The 18,774-nt window shown below is 42.1% G+C and overlaps 1 protein-coding gene across 1 annotated transcript in view; it reads left to right on the top strand.

Annotated features, from left to right (window-relative positions):
• Positions 1-18,774, top strand: part of ANKRD29 (ankyrin repeat domain 29) — a 67,216-nt gene that overhangs the window by 33,084 nt on the left and 15,358 nt on the right. The window contains exons 5-7 of the mRNA XM_012558941.2: positions 3,607-3,705; positions 6,659-6,757; positions 9,244-9,342. Of these exons, the coding sequence (XP_012414395.2) occupies positions 3,607-3,705; positions 6,659-6,757; positions 9,244-9,342 (297 nt within the window). The remainder of the gene's footprint in view (positions 1-3,606; positions 3,706-6,658; positions 6,758-9,243; positions 9,343-18,774) is intronic.

The following is an 18,774-nucleotide window of genomic DNA, read 5'->3' as shown; positions in this document are numbered from 1 at the left end:
TTTTGTTTTGTTTTGATATGCCCAAATAGGCTGCTCGTGTGCACTAGTTTGATTTTTGACACCTTTGGATCTCTAACGTCTTGTCACCAGGTAGTTACTTCTGTAACTAAGTATGTGCACACAGGAGTCCATTAAATTTTCCTATACAGGTTCAGCTCAGGTGTTCAGGCAATCGATCACCAAGTGTGTGATGCAGGTTTTCACCCGCAGTCCTAGAGAGGCATGGGTGATTGGTGCAGGCACTGGACTCTGGCTGTGGTAGGGGATCGTACGCTGAGCCAGGCAGGGGGCTGACGGCTGCCCCTGAGAGTCTGAAAGGAAAGCGTGTCCCTGTTCTCTAGGGTGAGTAGGTAGGTGAGTTTTGCAGCCAGACTATGAGCACCCTACTCTGTTGGCTGTAAAGACTCGAGGGCACCACTTTTTCTTGGACTCATGTAGCAGGTGGCTAGGCACTTTAGGCGATTTCACCAGTCCTCAAGCCCCTGCTGCAGATTGATAGAAGTGCCTACTTAAGGGGCAGGGCTGTTTCAAGGGTCACAAATCTGCTAGTTCCTAGCTGAAGCAGTTGAATTTAAACTTCAGCTGTTTGCCCTGTTGTACTGTGGTAGTGAGGACTAATGCTTTTGAGATGGGTCCCCACAAGTCTATACAGGGGTGTAAGGCACTCAGAGTCTGCAGACCCCTGATACCTGTGCCTAGCAGAAGAGCTGTGCTGACCCTGTATTCCTGGCTTAGGGGAGACAGTAGCTTATTTGTTCCCTCTCCAAGGCCAGGGGAATGGGTCAGGGTGCCTTTTGGGATCTACTTCCAGCCCAGCGGACTCCCAGTGCGGAGCGCGGAGGGAGGAGGTGAAAGGGAGAGAGGTTTTTCCCAAATGGGCTTTGTTTTTGTTTTTGTTTTTTAATCCCTGCGAAGGGGTGCACACATGTACTTATCTTAGCCTCTTGGAGCTGCTTTTCACTGGTTTGGAGTGTCCAAGCAGAATCTCTGCTGCTGGGTCTCTCTCGATGTGGAAACTGCTTCCCAAGCACACGCATAGCACAGCTGTTTGCCTGCTTCACTGCAGACTGTTTCACCTCCGCGGCTCTGGTGCTGTTCACTTCTTCCAAAGCATCTGCCTGTCTCCTATCACTCAGACGGATTCCCAACTTTGCCTTGTTCAGGGCTCCTAGATATTCATATAGAATCAAATCACTTGTTTTTCCAGGTCTTTGTTGTAGGAGGGATATAGGAAGCGTCTAACTGCTCCGCCATGTTGGCCACGCCTCCTGAAGGTTCTCTTTCATCACTGTTCTTTATCATTATGTAGTAGTCCATTGTGTGAATATACCATAATTTGTGCATCCATTCGTCCGTTGATGGACACCTAGGTTGCTTCCATCTTTTTGCTATCGCGAACAGTGCTGCAATGAACATGGGTGTGCATATATCTATTTGTGTGATGGCCCTTATTTCCCTAGGATATATTCCAAGAGTGGGATTGCTGAATCATATGGTAACTCTGTTTCTAGCTTTTTAAGGAGGCGACAAATCGATTTCCAAAGTGGTTGTACCATTTTACATTCCTGCCAACAGTGTATAAGTGTTCCAGTCTCTCCACAACCTCTCCAACATTTGTTGGGGTGAGATGGTATCTCATTGTAGTTTTGATTTGCATTTCTCTAGTGGCAAATGATCATGAGCATTTCCTCAGGTGTCTGGTAACCACTTGAATGTCTTCTTTGGAAAAGTGCCTGTTCATATCCTGTGCCCATTTTTAGTTGGGTTATTTGTCTTTTTGTTGTTGAGGTTTTGCAGTAACTTGTAGACTTTAGAGATTAGACACTTACCAGATTTGTCATAGCCAGAATTTTTTTCCCAGTCTGTAGGTTGTCTTTTGACTCTTTTGTTGAAGTCTTTTGATGAGCATAAGTGTTTGATTTTTAGGAGCTCCCAGTTATCTAGTTTCTCTTCTGGTGTTTGTGCATTTGTTACTTATGGTTTGTATTCTGTTTATGCCATGTATTAGGGCTCCTAGCATTGTCCCTATTTTTTCTTCCATCATCTTTATTGTCTTAGATTTTATATTTACGTCTTTGATCCATTGTGAGTTAGTTTATGTGCAGCGTATGAGGTATGGTTCTTGTTTCATTGTTTTGCAGATGGATATCCAGTTATGCGCACCATTTGTTAAAGACACTGTCTTTTCCCCAGTTAACAGACTTTGGGCCTTTGTCAAATATCAGCTTCTCATAGGTGAATGACTTTATGTCTGGATTCTCAATTCTGTTCCATTGGTCTATGTATCTGTTGTTGTACCAGTACCAGGCTGTTTTGACTACCATGGTGGTATAATAGATTCTAAAATCAGGTAGTGTGAGGCCTCCCACTTTGTTCTTCTTCTTCAGTAATGCTTTACTTATCTGGGGCCTCTTCCCTTTCCATATGATGTTGGTGATTTGTTTCTCCATCTCATTAAAAAATGCCATTGGAATATGGATTGGGATTGCATTCTATCTGTAGATCACTTTGGGTAGAATTGACATTTTCACAGTGTTGAGTCTTCCTGTCCATGAGCAAGGTATATTTTTCCACTTATGAAGGTCTCTTTCAGTTTCTTGCAGTAGTGTCTTGTAATTTTCTCTGTAAAGATCTTTTACATCTCTGGTTAGATTTATTCCTAAGTATTTTATCTTCTTGGGGGCTATTGTAAATGGTATTGATTCGGTGATTTCCTCTTGGAAGTTCTTTTTGTTGGTATAGCGGCATCTAACTGATCTTTGTATGTTTATCTTATATCCTGAAACTTTGCTGAAAGCTTCTATTAGTTCCAGTAGTTTTCTTGTGGATTCTTTGGGGTTTTCTGTGTATAAGATCATATCATCTGCAAATAGAGATACTTTGACTTCTTCCCTACCAATCTGGATGCCCTTTATTTCTTTTTCTAGCCTAATTGCTCTGGCTAGGACCTCCAGCACAATGTTGAATAAGAGTGGTGATAAAGGGCATTCTTGTGTGGTTCCCATTCTCAAGGGGAATGCTTTCCGACTGTCTCCATGTAGGATGATGTTGGCTGTTGGCTTTGTATAAATGCCCTTAATTATACTGAGGAATTTCCCTTCTATTCCTATTTTGTTGAGAGTTTTTATCATGATTGGGTATTGGACTTTGTCGAATGCCTTTTCTGCATCGATTGATAAGATCATGTGGTTCTTGTCTTTTGTTTTATTCATGTGATAGATTACATTGATTGTTTTCTTTGCCTCATTCTTATAAGGACACTTGTCATTGGATTTAGGGCCCACTTGGATAATCCAGGAGAAGCTCCTCCTCTCAAAATCCTTAATCACACCTTTGTCATTTACAGTAATATTCACAAATTACAGGGATTAGAACATGGACATAGATTTTGAGGGTCACTGTTCAGCCTACTATGCCAAAAATAATGTTACTCTTTCATCTTATCACCTCTCTGGCCCCAGGAATAGAATCAGGTCAAATGTAGCCCCTTCTTAGACTAAAAAGTTTATTCGCAAGGATATTGGTTTGTTTTGTTTTCTTTGCAAGTATATAAATCAAATGCGATGTAACCAAATGTCTCTTAAAACCAGCCTCTGTCTCTCCCAGTCAGGTACAACCGCCCTGTTCTTTGCTGCCCAGCAAGGCCGTAATGACATCGTGCGATTTCTCTTTGAATTTGGAGCATCCACTGAATTTAGGACCAAAGTAAGAGAACCTTCTTGAATTCATACCCTGTTGAAGAATTTTAATGACCGTGGGTATTAGTTTTTCTTCATCTATAATACGAATTTGTGCTTCTCTTTTTATAAGATTTTCATGCCTAAGAGGGTAGATTTTGCAAGGTTTCTTGTTCAGAGATTGATCCTAGGACTTGCAAACATTACATTTTTACACTGGGCTCAGAATTGGAGAATTTCGTGGGGGAATTACTTAGATTCTTCTGCACTGGTGGCTTTCTACTCTGGGACACTACAGTTTGTAACCAGAAGGGGTACAGTTGTAGGTGTCTTTATAAATTTCTGTGTTTCCATGTTATTTTATGATGGGAATTGTGAAGAGTTTTAAGGTGATCCTCATGAATCTGAGAGATTTCTAAGAAAGGTGATTTGGCATGTAGTTTACTTTCATGAGCTGTCCTCATTGAACTGTGCAATACAATTAGAGTTTGTATAGTTGGGCAATGAGTTGTGGTTCTTCATTTAAAGAAATATTGTTTTTTCAGGTTTGCATATGGGTCAAAAATCCAAGTCTGCAGAAAGATCAATTTTGTGTTCAATATGCTTTTATATGTTAAGATTTTTGTAGGAACAGAATTTGAAGTGCTGTAAGATTTTTTTAATTGTCAGCTTATGTCTTATAATTTTGAAGGAGCCTTAGTGGCTCAGTGGTTAAGTGCCGGCTACTAACCAAAATGTCATAGGTTCAAACCCACCACCTGCTCCATGGGTGAAAGATGTTGCAGTCTCCTTCCATAAAGGTTACAGCCTTGAAAACCCTATGGGGCAGTTCTACTCTGTCCTGTAGGGTCACTACGAGTCAGAATCAACTTGACAGCAATGGGATTAGGTTTTGGGGGGTTTTTTAATCATAATTTTAAAATTCCTGAAAATTTGTCCCAGTTTCCTAATTGGAAACTTTTAGGTTTTCTTAATCCATTAGCATGTGATATTTAGATATCAGGGGAGCTTTCAGGGTTTTTTTTTCTCACCCCTATTAAAATGTTAACTATTAAGCAGATCTGAATTTCAGAAGGGATTTCTGTCTTTTCTGAAGCCTGCTTTGGGACTGTGTGCATGGCTTCCAGCATACTCAATAGAATATACAGCAGATACAAAACATATGTACATAATATATATTTTATATTAGTTATCATTTTATTTTTTGTTCTAAAATAGATACAACTAAAAATAGAAAGTAAAATTGTAAGACCTAAGTGTTAACTCTTTCAACTAAGTAAAAATGATTGTGTGTGACCATCTTGTTGCTTAAATCTTCTTGGTTAACAAGTTACTGCTGACCTCAAGCCTTTGTACATTAGTCAGTTTGTGCTGCCCCAGAAATCCATGTAACTTGGGGCCAGGGTGGGAAATTCCACATGTTTCCATTAGGCCAACTGCAGGTGTCTAAGAGCTTTCCATGGGAAAAGAGTGTGTCAGGTGGCTTTGAATTTTAATGTGATCCCATCATCAAAACTCACTTTGTTTCAACAGTTGTTCTCATTGTTATTAAATCTGTATGCCCCAGAACTGTGTTTGTAAAAATAAAAGGTATCAGCTCTCCTATGATAATCATCACATTTTATCTATTCTGTGACTTCATTAAGCAGTGAGCTGGAAAATGAAAGAACAAAACTTGGAAACGGTGGTGTTCGTTGAGGCTCCTAAGCAATTTTTTGATGCCCAGCCCTGGCCCCCACCAGCCTCAGCCTTCTAGTCTCTCTCCATTCCCCACCTTTCAAAGCCTAGCTCCCCCACCACACAGCTCAATTCTCAGTGAAGCCTCACCCAGCCAGTCTCATCCCCCAAGATTTTACCTGCATGTGAACACAAGAGCTTCTCCAAACAAGGCCCACTTGCCACCCGCGTATCACAGTCACCCCTCATGACTGGTCAAAGGCATGTTTCTGACCTCACCTCAGCCTACCGAATCAGACCCTCGAGGGTTGGGCTCTGAGGGTAGGCATCTTAAACAAACACCTTTGTCAAGGTTTAGAAACCACACTAATGTATATTTATGATTTGTGTCTTAGGACCAGATTACGTGTTTTTCTATTATTTATCATTACCTCCAGTGTCCACATATGAATTCACAGAGCCAAACTAGCAACTCAGTAAACCTAGATGAGAAAAGATAAGCCTTAGTTGCAGCACTTGAGGAAGACCATTAAGGGTTTTAGTTGACCTCAAACTCTGACTCAGTAGTGTGATGTGGTTGATATAAAAGCTAATTCTGACTTAGGCCACATAAAAGTAGAGTAGATGAACAAAGTGAAGTTCCTGGCCCACATCAGACCACATCTGTTTTACAGGCTATGTTTAATTCTAGGCCTGCACTTAAAAAGAGGCCTGGACAAATTGGTACATGTTCAGAGGCAAATGCTAAGTAGTATGGTGAGAGTCACATGAAATGTGGTGTATTTATGCATGCTTTTAATGGATGTAGATCTTACCCATAAGAGCCATGGCCCAGAGGGTTACCCCATAAGAGCACCTTCATTTCTGTGGCCCGTGGTTGGGCAGAACTGCAGGGAGAAGCCCACATTTGTCAAGAAGGTCTCTGGCCAGAAGCCACAAGAGGCTGTTCTGGTCATTCCAAGATGAAACTGATTGATTCAGACTTTCTGTTCTTTGATTTCCTTACTGAAAAGCAAATAGATGTTTCTGCATTTGGCATAGGAGATTTTTAAATTAATCATAATAACTTAGTCAAATAATTATAATGTATCTCTAGCAAGCCATCCAAGTGAACTCCATAATGATATTCTTAAGATGAACTGTGTCACGATTACAAAGAAAAAGTAAAAGGAATAAAGTAGAAACACGAGCTTGTTATTGTCTATGGGAAAATTATTTTCTAGAGTGCTTGCTGCGTGCGGAGTATCTGCTTGGTGCCTTTGCCTCCCCAGTTTCTAATGTGTGTACACTTCCCATGTTGATAGGACGGGGGCACCGCCCTGCTGGCCGCCAGTCAGTATGGGCACATGCAGGTGGTGGAGACACTGCTGAAGCACGGAGCCAACATCCATGACCAACTTTATGTGAGTGCGTTTCAAGGGGGCATCAGGTGGACCCCCACTGCTTCCCTCATCACAAATAACATCAGCAGTCTGAACTCAGATGCCAGAAATGCCAACTTCAAAAAGAGTTTAATGAACATTAGGACTTGAATCTGAGACATCAAGAAAAAAAGATACAGTTGACCAGCTGAACTTTTTATGTATAGAAACCATATAATCTTATTCATGAACCTGTTCTGCCTTTTTACATCTGTTGTACAAATGAGACATGTCATATAGTTATATAAGTACAATCTTCAAAACTCATAAGATACATATTCAGATGTTCATACCATGTCAAACTATGCAGCTTAGCATATGGACTTGCTGAAAACCAAAATAAATTCTACCATTGTAGAGTTATTTGTGAGGGCAGACACAAAGAAGAGAAAACAGGTATTTGGAAGAGAAATGAGTTTGGGCGAAGGCTGACTTGTGAAACCCTGCACAGCACTGACCTTTGACAGGCATCCACTGCTGGTGCAGGTCTGTTTGCAGCTTACTGGCAATTAGCACATGACCCAAGGGCTCTTTTAATTGTTTGTCACTGTGATTCTGTGGGGTTTATGGCAGGTGGTGTTCCTGTTTTATGAGCAGATGAAAGGATTTGATGTGTCTCATGGTGAAGAGTGGAAGAATGTCTATTTCCACTTATCTGTGAACCATATTTTAGGCTCTCCTACAACTAGAGATGTAGTCCTTATGCCGAGAGCACTATACTTTCATAGATGAGTAATGAGATGTGTAGGTATGAACTTTTTCACTTGAACACCCTTCGCAGAGTGGACATGGTTAACTCTGACAAGTCATGGGCCTCTTTGAAGTACTGAGCAACTAGCCTTACCCTTTGTACTATAAAATCTGTAACACTCTTTGAGGCTGTAGGGATTACTAGTGAATGATTGAATTACTTGATAATGGTGTAAAAGAGTGACTCTCAAATCTGGCCGCCCAAATCACCTGGGATCTTTAAAAATGTACCAATTCCCAGGCCTGCTCAGTCCCACAAACCCGGACTCTCTAAGGGCCGAGCTTGGGCAACAGGTGGTTCTGACATGTGACCAAGTCTGAGAATTTTCTAGGTCAAAGCTTTGGATATTCTCTGACTATAGGTAAAATATATGTGAGAGTGTGTTTGAGTATGTGTATGTGTAAGCTGAGTAGAAAGAGCCAGAGTCTTTGGAAAAGGCAAGTGAATTGTGATGGTCATAGCATTATCATTAGCAGTCATCAACCCAAATTGACTGTGGGTATAGAGTTTGTAGTTGTTAGATAATATTCTTACATAAGGCTGGCACATAATCCTAGGAGGGGAGAGTTTTGGGAAATCCCATTCCTTTAGTAAATTCCTCTCTGTTATAAGGTAACTCAAGAAATTTTCATATACCATAACTTCCATTGTGCATTAAGATCTTTACCCTTACCCAAACAGTCCAAATGTTTCCATTAAGAATAGTTGAAATATAGAGGGAAAATGGTCAACGATTCCTAAAAACTTCTAGGAACTGAAGCTTGTAATGCACAGAGAAAAGTCGAATGTGTGGATAGTCCATTTTAGAAAATTTCTGAGAGTTACCAGTTGCTACTGGCATGATAGGCCTTCTGTAATAGCATATTGGGGAGCAGCTGAAATTTTTATCCCCATATCAGGCATCTGCTTAAAAATCTGTACAGGCCGATTAATTTTTTCATGATTTCCTTGAGGGAATTCTGGCAGCTCACTGACATCCACTGAAAATCAGGACCCTCCTGCCTGGTTGGACTTGTAGGGAAGGGTGTCTTGTATTTTAACTTGTGGTTAGCATTCCTGATGGGAGGTGTGGTAATTAGCTGGGTTAACTAGGGGTTTTCCACCAGCATGTGCTTGGGTTTCCCACTGTGATATAAAAATAATAAAGCTCACTGTGTACTGTGAATGCATCTGTGTCAGGGAGCATCTGGGGCGAAGGCATGCTATCAACTGCCAACGAATTTGCTAGAATTACCTAGTGACACTTCAAGAAAACAGAAATGCCCAGAAGACATAAACACCCTAGTTATAAAGAAAACCAAAGAAAATTGGAAATGAGTGCTTGCTTCGGGCTTGTTGTTTCTGTCTTCTGGGCTAGCAGGGAGCAAATTCATGGGGATTCTTAGTAGGATCATTTTTCTGAAAGCACCTTGTGTTTTAATGCTTGGAGAAGCAACATGTGGGGTGGATGCGGATAGGGAGGCAAGAAAGAGAAAGGGGTAGGAAAGATCTAATTAAAAGGACACTTTTTGCTCCCTCTTCCTAAAAGTGAGACATTTGGGGAATTTTTTGTTTTTTAAGTAACACTTAGCTCTCTTAATAGGTAAAAGGATGGAAATAGAAAAGGGGATGAGAATAGAAAATTGTGTTAAACATATATATTTTTCAAATCGACTGTGTTTTCAAGTAAACATGAAGGATGATTTTTTTATACTACTTTTAATTTGATATCTCTCAGGATGGAGCCACTGCACTCTTCCTGGCTGCCCAAGGTGGTTACTTGAATGTCATTCGATTACTGTTGTCTTCAGGAGCAAAAGTCAACCAGCCAAGGCAGGTAATGCCCATTGCCAATGTTTGCTCCAGTGCACAGAGCAGTGATGCAAGGGAGGGCCAGGTTTCCCATACCTGCACACACTTGAGATAACCAGATAGCAACCCTTTTGTTTCTGTAATGAAAAGTTAACCTTTGATTAGGATTTCTCCTTGTAAACATGGTGTGGAGGCTGCATCTGACCTCCTGTAACTTCAGAGAGGGAAGAAGAATCAAGATCAACAGTCCAAGGCTAATTCCCAAGGAGGTCAGACATGCCTCCTCTCTCTGCCATCTTTACCAATTCTGACACCAGTCGTCCCTCCCATGGCACTTCTACTTCTCTGCTGGGTTCGATAATTCATTGCAGTGGCCGCACAACTCAAAGACAATACTCATGATTATGGGGTTTATTAGGGAAGTAACAGGTTACAGTTCTCTCTCTCTCTCTCTCTTTCTCTCACTCACTCTCTCTCACAATTATAACACTGCTGAGACTTCATTTACCAACAACAAGATAACATCTGGCAAATTAATTGATGTTTAAAGGAACAGAACTTCATGGTAATACAGGCACTGCTTTATGAATGATAAAGAACCACCAGATGTAAGGCATTATAATTATCAGTACCAGTGCCAGTTGCCTTAGAGTCGATTCTCACTCGTAGTTACCCCTGTGTGTCATGGTAGAGCTGTGCTCCCAGTGGCTGATTTTTTAGAAGTATTCCAAGGCACCTCTGGGTGAACTTGAACATCCAACCTTTTGGTTAGTAGCCAAGCACATTAAGGCATTATAATTAGATTCTCTTACATAGGAACTGGAGCCCCAGCACAGTGGTTAAGAGCTATGGCTGCTAACCAAAAGGTCGGCAATTCGAGTCCACCAGCCACTCCTTGGAAACCCTATGGGGCAGTTCTACTCTGTTATATAGGGTCACTGTGAGTCAGAACCGACTCGACGGCAGTGGGTTTGGTTTTTCAGGGGGTCTATATATATAGGAACTGGAGTCCTGGTAGCACAGTGGTTAAGAGCTCAGCTGCTAACCAGAAGTCGGCAGTTCAAATCCACCAGCGGTTCCTTGGAAACCCTATGGGACAGTTGTCCTCTGTCCTGTAAGGTTGCTATGAGTTGGAATCAACTGTGGGTTTGTTGTAGGAAAGAACTAGTTCTGCCCTAAATAATTTGTTTTTAACAATACATATCAGTTTAAGGTAACATTACTATAAAAGTAGTTTGCTAGGGAAAAGTCTGGCTGATTTCTTACAGTAGACGACACCCAGGCAGATTTCCACTGTAATATGACTGTAAAAACAGCTTGGAGGAGGTATCTGACCTCCTCTAACCCCACAAGGGGGAAGGAGAACCAAGATCAACAGTGCAAGGCTGACGCCCGTGAGGGTGGAAATCAGACACGCCTCCTCTCTCTGCCATCTCTACCATTTCTGACACCATCTGTCCCTCCCACAGCACTCTCCGTTGGGTTCAATAATTCATTGCAGTGGCCACACAGAGCTCACAGGCCGTACTCACAATTATGGGGTTTATTAGGGAAGTAGCAGTTACAATTCAGGCTCAAGAATACTTAGGGTATAGTTCTTCCCTCAGGACAGCTTCTTCCCAGCCATGCTCACAGGCACGCCTCTCCCTGGCCCTCAGTCTCTGCCCAGAGGCACTCCGCTTTCTCTCTTCATGGGCTGGGAAGCCCACTGTGCTGTCTCCTGCTGCCGGATCTCTCCTTCTTTGGTGGTGGTGGGCTCCTCCCCTCTGCTCTGGAATTGGCTCTCTTTTAAGGCAAAACTGAGCAATCCCCTTGGTAGGCCACAATTAACCTGTCACACAGTCACCTGGGAAGGAGTTACAAGACCATGAGTAGAAAGGCCACGCCCAAAAGGAATTAACCCACAGCAGTGACATATATGGGAATGCCCGTGCATTCATATAATGAGTAGCTGTGAGAACCGTGGAGCCCTGGTGGCACAGTGTTAAAGAGCTCGGCTGCTACCCAAAAGGTCGACAGTTCGTATCCATCAGCTGCTACTTGGAAACCCTATGGGGCAATTCTCTGTCCTGTAGGGTTGCTGAGTCAGATTCCACTCAATGGCAACGGATTTGGTTTGGTTTTATGAGAACTTTTAAGATTGGTCTGAGCTCATGACCACAGGCTTCTTCAGTCTTTAAAAGCCCTAGTGTGTAAAGGCACTAAAGAGCCTTTGGACATAGTAGATTTGAGATCAGTAATCCTGAGTTCTAGATCCAACTCTGCCATTAACTAGCTGTGTGGTTTTGAACAAGTGAAGTAGCATCTCTGGACCTTTCTTCTGTCGTCTGCAAATTAGGAGGCAGGGCAAGATGATCCAGATGATCTCGTGTAGCTCCAAATTTTTTATAATTATTTTCTTCAACATTCAGTCAGTATTTCTTGAGCGCTTATCATGTGCCAGACACTGCTATGAGTGTAAGATTGCATTTTTAGAACTTTAAGATATTCGTAGGTTAGGTGGCCCGGGGATCCTCCTGGGAGAGAAAGCAGTTTAGATAAAGTTGCACTCCCATAACTGCCAGAGTTGACATTTGCAAATTGGAGTTTAATAGTTTCTTGTTGGTCCTTCTTATCTCGAAATTGTTAATTGATTCTGAATAAGAAATCTCATTTTACCAAAATTAGTTTAAAACAATTGGTTAGTTTTAGATTGCATAAGTTTGATTTGAAGACCATTATTGAAGGTACTTGTGTGAACTTAGAAATGAGAAAGACCTGTCAGATTATCAAGTCTCTCTATCAGTACATTCTTCCAGGATAATTTCTGGCACTTTGACAGATCTGTTGTTGTTAGGTGCCGTTGAATCAGTTCCGACTCATAGTGACCCTATAGGACAGAGTAGAGCTGCCCCATAGAGTTTCCAAGGAGCAGTTGGTTGATTTGAACTGCAGACCTTTTGGTTAGCAGCAAAGCTCTTGACTACTGTGCCACTAGGGCTCCTTGACAGATCTAGTTGTAAAATATTTTCTGTTATTCATTTGCCTAAGGTTACTATTCATATGCCTTTTTAGAAAAGCAAGTTGATATAAAAGATTATTTTCACATGTTGCATGGATTGTGTCCCTGATGTCTAAACTAAGTTTGCATGGATTGTGCCCACTGAAATCTAAACTGAGTCATGTGATGATGTTTAAGTCAGGAAGTTAAAGAGTAATCCAACATTTTAGTGGTAGCCAGAACACACCAAAGCTGTTTTTCATTCCTCAAGAGTGAGGTTACCCTGGTCAAAGGGAATGCAGTCTGTATGAGGATCCATCTTCAGGTCAAGTAACATGTGATATGCTCTTCCAAGGACTATATATAATGCAGTTGTTTTCAATCATAAGAGCCCAGTTCTGAGAAGATTGTTATTCAGGAAAAGGGTGTTTTATAAAATAAGAATTGCATTTGGGGAAAAAAAAAAAAAACTAATAGAATTTTTCCTTTTTATAGAGTATACTAACCCCATTACTCCCACAAATCATATTCATTTTTACTGCCAGCTGTGAGCTTATAATTAGAGGCTGTTATCCAGTCGAGGCAGATTAGCAAGGTTCTCCTGTCCTCTTTGAAAGAGTAATCTCTACAAATTTAATTCTGTTCCAAGAAAATAAGTAGTTTTGTGTGGCAAAAGTGATACCAGGTCTAGTGGATTTTGTCTCAAGTTAGGAGGAGATTTAAAAAAAAAGTAAAGTGTAATTAAAAGTTTCAGTTAAAATGGCCTGTGCATGCCAGAATATTATGTAGGTAAGGCATTTTGCTCTGAAATCTCAGCTGACACATTGAGTCCTTGTTAGAAAGCTCTTGAATTCATAAAATATGGACACCAATATTTGCCTGATTTAATTTCTTAATATTTTAGGTAAGCCTGATTTATAACTTTTGCATTGCCTTCCTAAGGAGTCCTGACATCTTGGGGCACACTGTGATAGGATGTTAATAAGGTTGCGTTGAGATTAGCTGGCATTTTGCGGAGCTGCAGGGAATCTGAACTGCAGTGTTGTTGTTGTTATTCATTGTCCAGCTTTCACATGCATGTGAGGCATGCAAAATATTATGAAAACATCATGGCTTGGGTCAGGCACACCTTAGTCCTCTAAGTGACATCTTTGCTTTTCAACACTTTAAAGAAGTCTTTTGCAGCAGATTGGCCCAGCGCAATATGCTGATTGGTTTCTTGACTGCTGCTTCCATGGGCATTGATTGTGGATCCAAGTAAAATGAAATCTTTGACGACTTCAATATTTTTGCCATTTATCATGATGTTGCTTACTGGTCCAGTTGTGAGGATTTTTGTCTCTTTATGTTGAGGTGTAATCCATACTGAAGGCTGTGGTCCTTGATCTTCATCAGTAAGTGCTTCAAGTCCTCTTCATTTTCAGCAGCCTAGGTTGTGTCATCTGCATATCGAAGGTTGTTAATGGGTCTTGCTCCAATCCTGATGCCGCATTCTTCTTCATATAGTCCAGTTTCTCAGATTATTTGCTCAGCATACAGACTGAATAAGTATAGTGAAAGGGTACAGCCCTGACACACACCTTTTCTTATTTTAAACCACACAGTATCCCCTTGTTCTGTTTGAATGACTGTCTCTTGGTGTATGTACGGGTTCTGCATGAGCACAGTTAAATGTTCTGGAATTCCCGTTCTTCACATAATTATCCATAATTGTTATGATCCACATAGTTGAATGCCTTTGCATAGTCAATGAAATACAATAAAATAAAAAACATCTTCCTGGTATTCTCTGCTTTCAGCCAAGATCCATCTGACATTAACGATGATATCCATCATTTCATATCCTCTTGTGAATCTGGCTTGAATTTTAGTTAATCTTTTGGATTTCTAGTTGCTGTTTTTGTATGGTTACTAATAGTCTATTTATTCTGTCATTTTGTTTTCCTGAATTCCTCTATTGCTTTGTCTGTGTTTTCCTTGGTTTTGTCTATGTTTTCTCTGATCTCTTTCTTGATCTCTTGGAGAGCTCTGTGTATTAGTCTTTTGAATTCTTTATCAGATAGTTCTATTACCTTATCTTCCTCTGGAAGGTTTTCTGGTTCTTTATTTTGGTCACTTGTTGGAGCAATCTTGTCCTGCTTCTTTATGTGATTTGATATTGTCTGTTTTCTCCCAAGCATCAATAAGTTATTATATTTATTCATTTATTGTATATTTGTTGTGTCCTGAATTTTTGTTTTGTTTTATTTTGATATATCTGAGTAGGCTAGGTATATGTGCTGTTCTGGTCACTAATCTGGCTGTGTTGAAGCTCTCACCTCCAGTCTCCAGGTGGGTAGAGCAGCAACTAGGTGTGTGAGCACAGGTCCCTGTTTGCTGTTCTTGTGGGGCTGCTGAGGATGATGGTGTTGTTTTTGGTGAGGTGCTGTATCTGTCCTGCTGGCCACCTGTCCAGCAGATGTTCTCCCTGTTTGTTGGGTTGGGTGTTGTGTGTGCATTCTGCTGCTTGCCAGTTGGTTGGAGCGAAGGTACCCAGGTTGTCAGTCACAGGTGTGTGGTGCAGAGACTCTCACCAACAGTCCTAGGTATGCAGGGCCACATGTGGGTATTCAGAGCAGGCACAAACCGCCAGTTGCAGGAGGGGTCGATGCTGGGAACAAGGCAGAAGATGTCACCTGCCCACAGGCGCCTGGTTGGAGGGTGTGCCCCCATTCACTAGGGTGCATCGTGAGGGAGGTTGTCCAACTGGTTATTGGGCGCCCAGTGCCCTTGGCTGGAGAGCTTGGGTGGTACCACCAGTCCTCAGGCCCCTGGCATGGGTGATTGAGTTCCTGTCTTGGATGTGGGGTGGTGGTGAATGCCACAGGTCTGAAGCCACGGGGAGCAGGGAGAGGGAAGGGCAAGTAGGATGGAAGTGCTCCTCAGGGCCTGTGGACCTCTGGCACAGGGGGCTGGATTATGCACGGTGAGTGGGTGGGTGCAGTTAACTTCTGCGGGGCATGAAGCATTCCTGACTCTGGCTGTGAGTATAGAGTCGGTTCTGCTTGTCTGCACCAGGTAGAGTGGGTTTTGGCTAGGAATACTGCTTGCTTTGCTCAGTATGTCTGCACAGTATGGGTACAACCAGCAGGGCTCTGGTGCAGGTAACCAGAGGGGGCAGAAGATACTGCAAGTCCGTGGACCGCCTGCACCAGTTGCTGGGCAAAGGGGCAGGTGCCCCAAACCAGGCCGAGAGCTACTGGCTTAGGGAGCAGGGCAGTGTTTAATGTCACAGGTCTGCAGCTCCCACTTAGCTGCTGCAAGTGAAGTGGGCCTCAGCTGGGAATGCTGCCCACCTTGTCCCAATATGGCCATGCTGTGCTGGCTCGGCCAGCAAGGCGCTGGTGCCAAGTGGTTGGAGGGGGTGGAGGGCACTGCAAATCCATGGATGCCTAGCACTGGTGGTGGGGCTAAGGGTGAAGGGACGAGTGCCTCCACACTGGGACCATGCGTTCCCAGCCTAGGGGGCATAGTGGTGTTCAATGCCACCAGACTGGTGTCTGAGCGGGGAGAAGGGATGGGTGAGGAGGTGAGAGTGCTCCTTGGCCCGTGGAGCTTTGGGGGTGGGGTTGGGGTGCACGGGGTGGGTGGGGAGTTGGGTGGATGCACTTAGCTTTCATAGGGCTGGAAGCACTCCTGGGTGACTCTGGAAAATGTGTGTAGTTGCTCCTACTTAGCTGAACCAGGTTGGGTGGGTTTCGGCTGGGAATGCTGCTTAGTTGTCTCAGTATGTACACACTGTGCAGGTTCGGCTAGCAGGACGCTGACGATCCATAATTCTCTGTTCCCGCTGTTTTTGAATTGTCTGTCCTTCCACTTGTTGCTCAGTCTGATTCTTCAGCCTTGTCTTTGATGCTTAGGGTTCCTAAATTGTCATATGGTATCCAATTCACTGGTTTTTTGAGTCTTTGTTGTAAGAGGGACAACAAAAAGCGTCTGACTACTCCACCATCTTGGCCCTCCTCTTGGCTTAAATTTCTAGTAGTTCCCTGTCGATGTACTTGCTGCAGCCGTTTTTGAATTATCTTCAGCAAAATTTTACTTGTATGTGATACAAATGATACTGTTCAATAATTTCTGCATTCTGTAGGAATAACTTTTTATTTTTTATTTTTTAATTGTGCTTTAAGTGAAAGTTTACAATTCAGGTTAGTCTCTCTGACAAAAATTTATACTTACATTGTTTTGTGACCCTAGTTGGTCCCCCTATTCTGTGACAGCACACTCTTCCTTTCCACCCCAGATTTCCCATGTCTTTTCAACCAGCTCCTGACCCTCTCTGGCTTCTCATCTCACCTCTGGACAGGAGCTGCCCATTTAGACTCATGGATCTACTTGAGCTAAGAAGCACACTCTTCACAAGTATCATTTTATGTCCCATAGTCCAGTCTAATCTTTGTCTGAAGAGTTGGCCTTGGGAATGGTTTTAGTTTTAGTTTTGGGCTAACAGAGAGTCCAGGGGCCATGTCTTTCGGGGTCCCTCCAGTCTCAATCAAACCATTAAGTCTGGTCATTTTACTAGAATTTGAGTTCTTCACCCCTCTTTTCTCCTGCTCCATCAGGGACTCTCCGTTGTGTTCCCTGTCAGGGCGGTCATTGTGGTAGCCGGACACCGTCTAGTTCTTCTAGTCTCAGGCTGATGAAGTCTCAGGTTTATGTGGCCATTTCTGTCTAACTTCTTAATTTTGTCACTAAGGAACTAATGGAAACCCATTCTGTGATAAGTCGTAAGTACAAAGGAAGCCATATGCAGACTTTGGAAAGACTAAGTTCTTGATTTAAAGCTTGAAAACAAATTTCCCTTCAAAGTTGTCCTAGGTAAAGAGGTCAAGAGTCCCAAGGATCATTGAAACCCATAGCCTAAAAACTCCTTTTCATTACTTTCAGGTGTCCTCACCAAGTACAGTTGATATGAGCCAAACCTGTTTAATCACTAGCTGAGATGGATATTTAGTCTGTTTCTCTATCAACAACCAGTCCTGTTTTTATCAGTTGGTCTGAAAAATAAGTCTAAATCCTTTTCCAGGTAATATGCACACAAGCAGTAAATAACAGCTACTGTAACCTCATGAATTCTTTCCTCTGCAAACTAGATGTCTACTTTCTTTAACAAAGTACTATAGAGATTGTAACTTCTGCTTCAGGGTAGATTATTTAATTGAAAATATTTTAAAACTATATATTTTTGTCATAAAATATTTGAATATTTTAAAATCTGTTGTTTTCCCATCCTGATTCTCTTCAAAACTGTACAAAAAGGAGTTAAATTAACTTAATTTCCATCACTTTCATTACAAAGTCATCTTCAGAATGAAGACTCTGACCATCATAATGTTGTAGTTGTTGTCAAGTCAATTCTAACTCATGAGACCCCTGTGTACAGAGCAGAACTGCCCCATAGGATTTTCAAGGCTGTGTCCTTTCAGAAGCAGATTTCTAGGCCTGTCTTCCCAGGTGCCTCTGGGTGAGTTCAAACTGTCAACCTTTTGGCTAGTAGTTGAGCATTTAACTGTTTGCCACCTACGGACTCCCTGACCACCATGACAGAAGGAAAAAATAAGAGAAAGCCGAAATTGTGATGTACAGAAGGAAACACGATAATGGACAAATAACTTGATTTGACAGCTTGCAAGCTTTTAAGACCCCAGCCACCACTCACCAAAGTGGGATGCAGAACAGTTTCTTAATAAACTTTGTTATGCCAATTCACCTAGATGTCCCCTGAAACCATGGTACCCCAGACCTGCCCCTGCTACTTTGTCCCTCAAAGTGTTTGGTTGTATTCAGGACACTTACTTAGCTTTGGTTTAGTCCAGTTGTGCTGACTTCCCCTGTAGTATGTGCTGTCCTTCCCTTCACTTAAGATAATTCTTGTCTGCCATCTAGTTAGTGAATACCTCTCTCACTCCCTCCCCACCCTTGTAACCGTCAAAGAATGGTTTCTTCTGTGTTTAAACCTTTACTTGAGTTCTGTAATAGTGGTCTTATATAGTATTTATCCTTTTGCAGCTGACTAAATGCACTCAGCATACTGCCTTCCAGATTCCTGCATGTTATAAGATTTTTCACAGATTCATCATTGTTCTTTATCATTGCGTAGTATTCCATTGTGTGGATATACCATAATTTGTTTATCCATTCATCCACTGATGGGCGCCTAAGTTGTTTCCATCTCCTTGCTATCATGAACAGTGCTGCAATGAACTTGGGTTGTGCATGTATCTGTTGGTGCGATGGCTCTTATTTCTGTAGGACATATTCCAAGGACTGGGATTGCTGGATTGTGTGGTACTTCTATTTCTAGCTTTTTAAGAGAAGTGCCAAATCAATTTCCAAAGTGGTTGTACCGTTTTACATTCCCACCAGCAGTGTATAAGTGTTCCATTCTCTCCACAACCTCTCCAGCATTTATTATTTTGTGTTTTTTGGATTAATGCT

Source organism: Trichechus manatus, unplaced genomic scaffold, assembly GCF_000243295.1.
Source record: "Trichechus manatus latirostris isolate Lorelei unplaced genomic scaffold, TriManLat1.0 scaffold00199, whole genome shotgun sequence".
Classification (NCBI taxonomy): Eukaryota; Metazoa; Chordata; class Mammalia; order Sirenia; family Trichechidae; genus Trichechus; species Trichechus manatus.
Note: the sequence above shows the minus strand (reverse complement) of the source record. Positions and strands in the feature narration are given on the sequence as shown.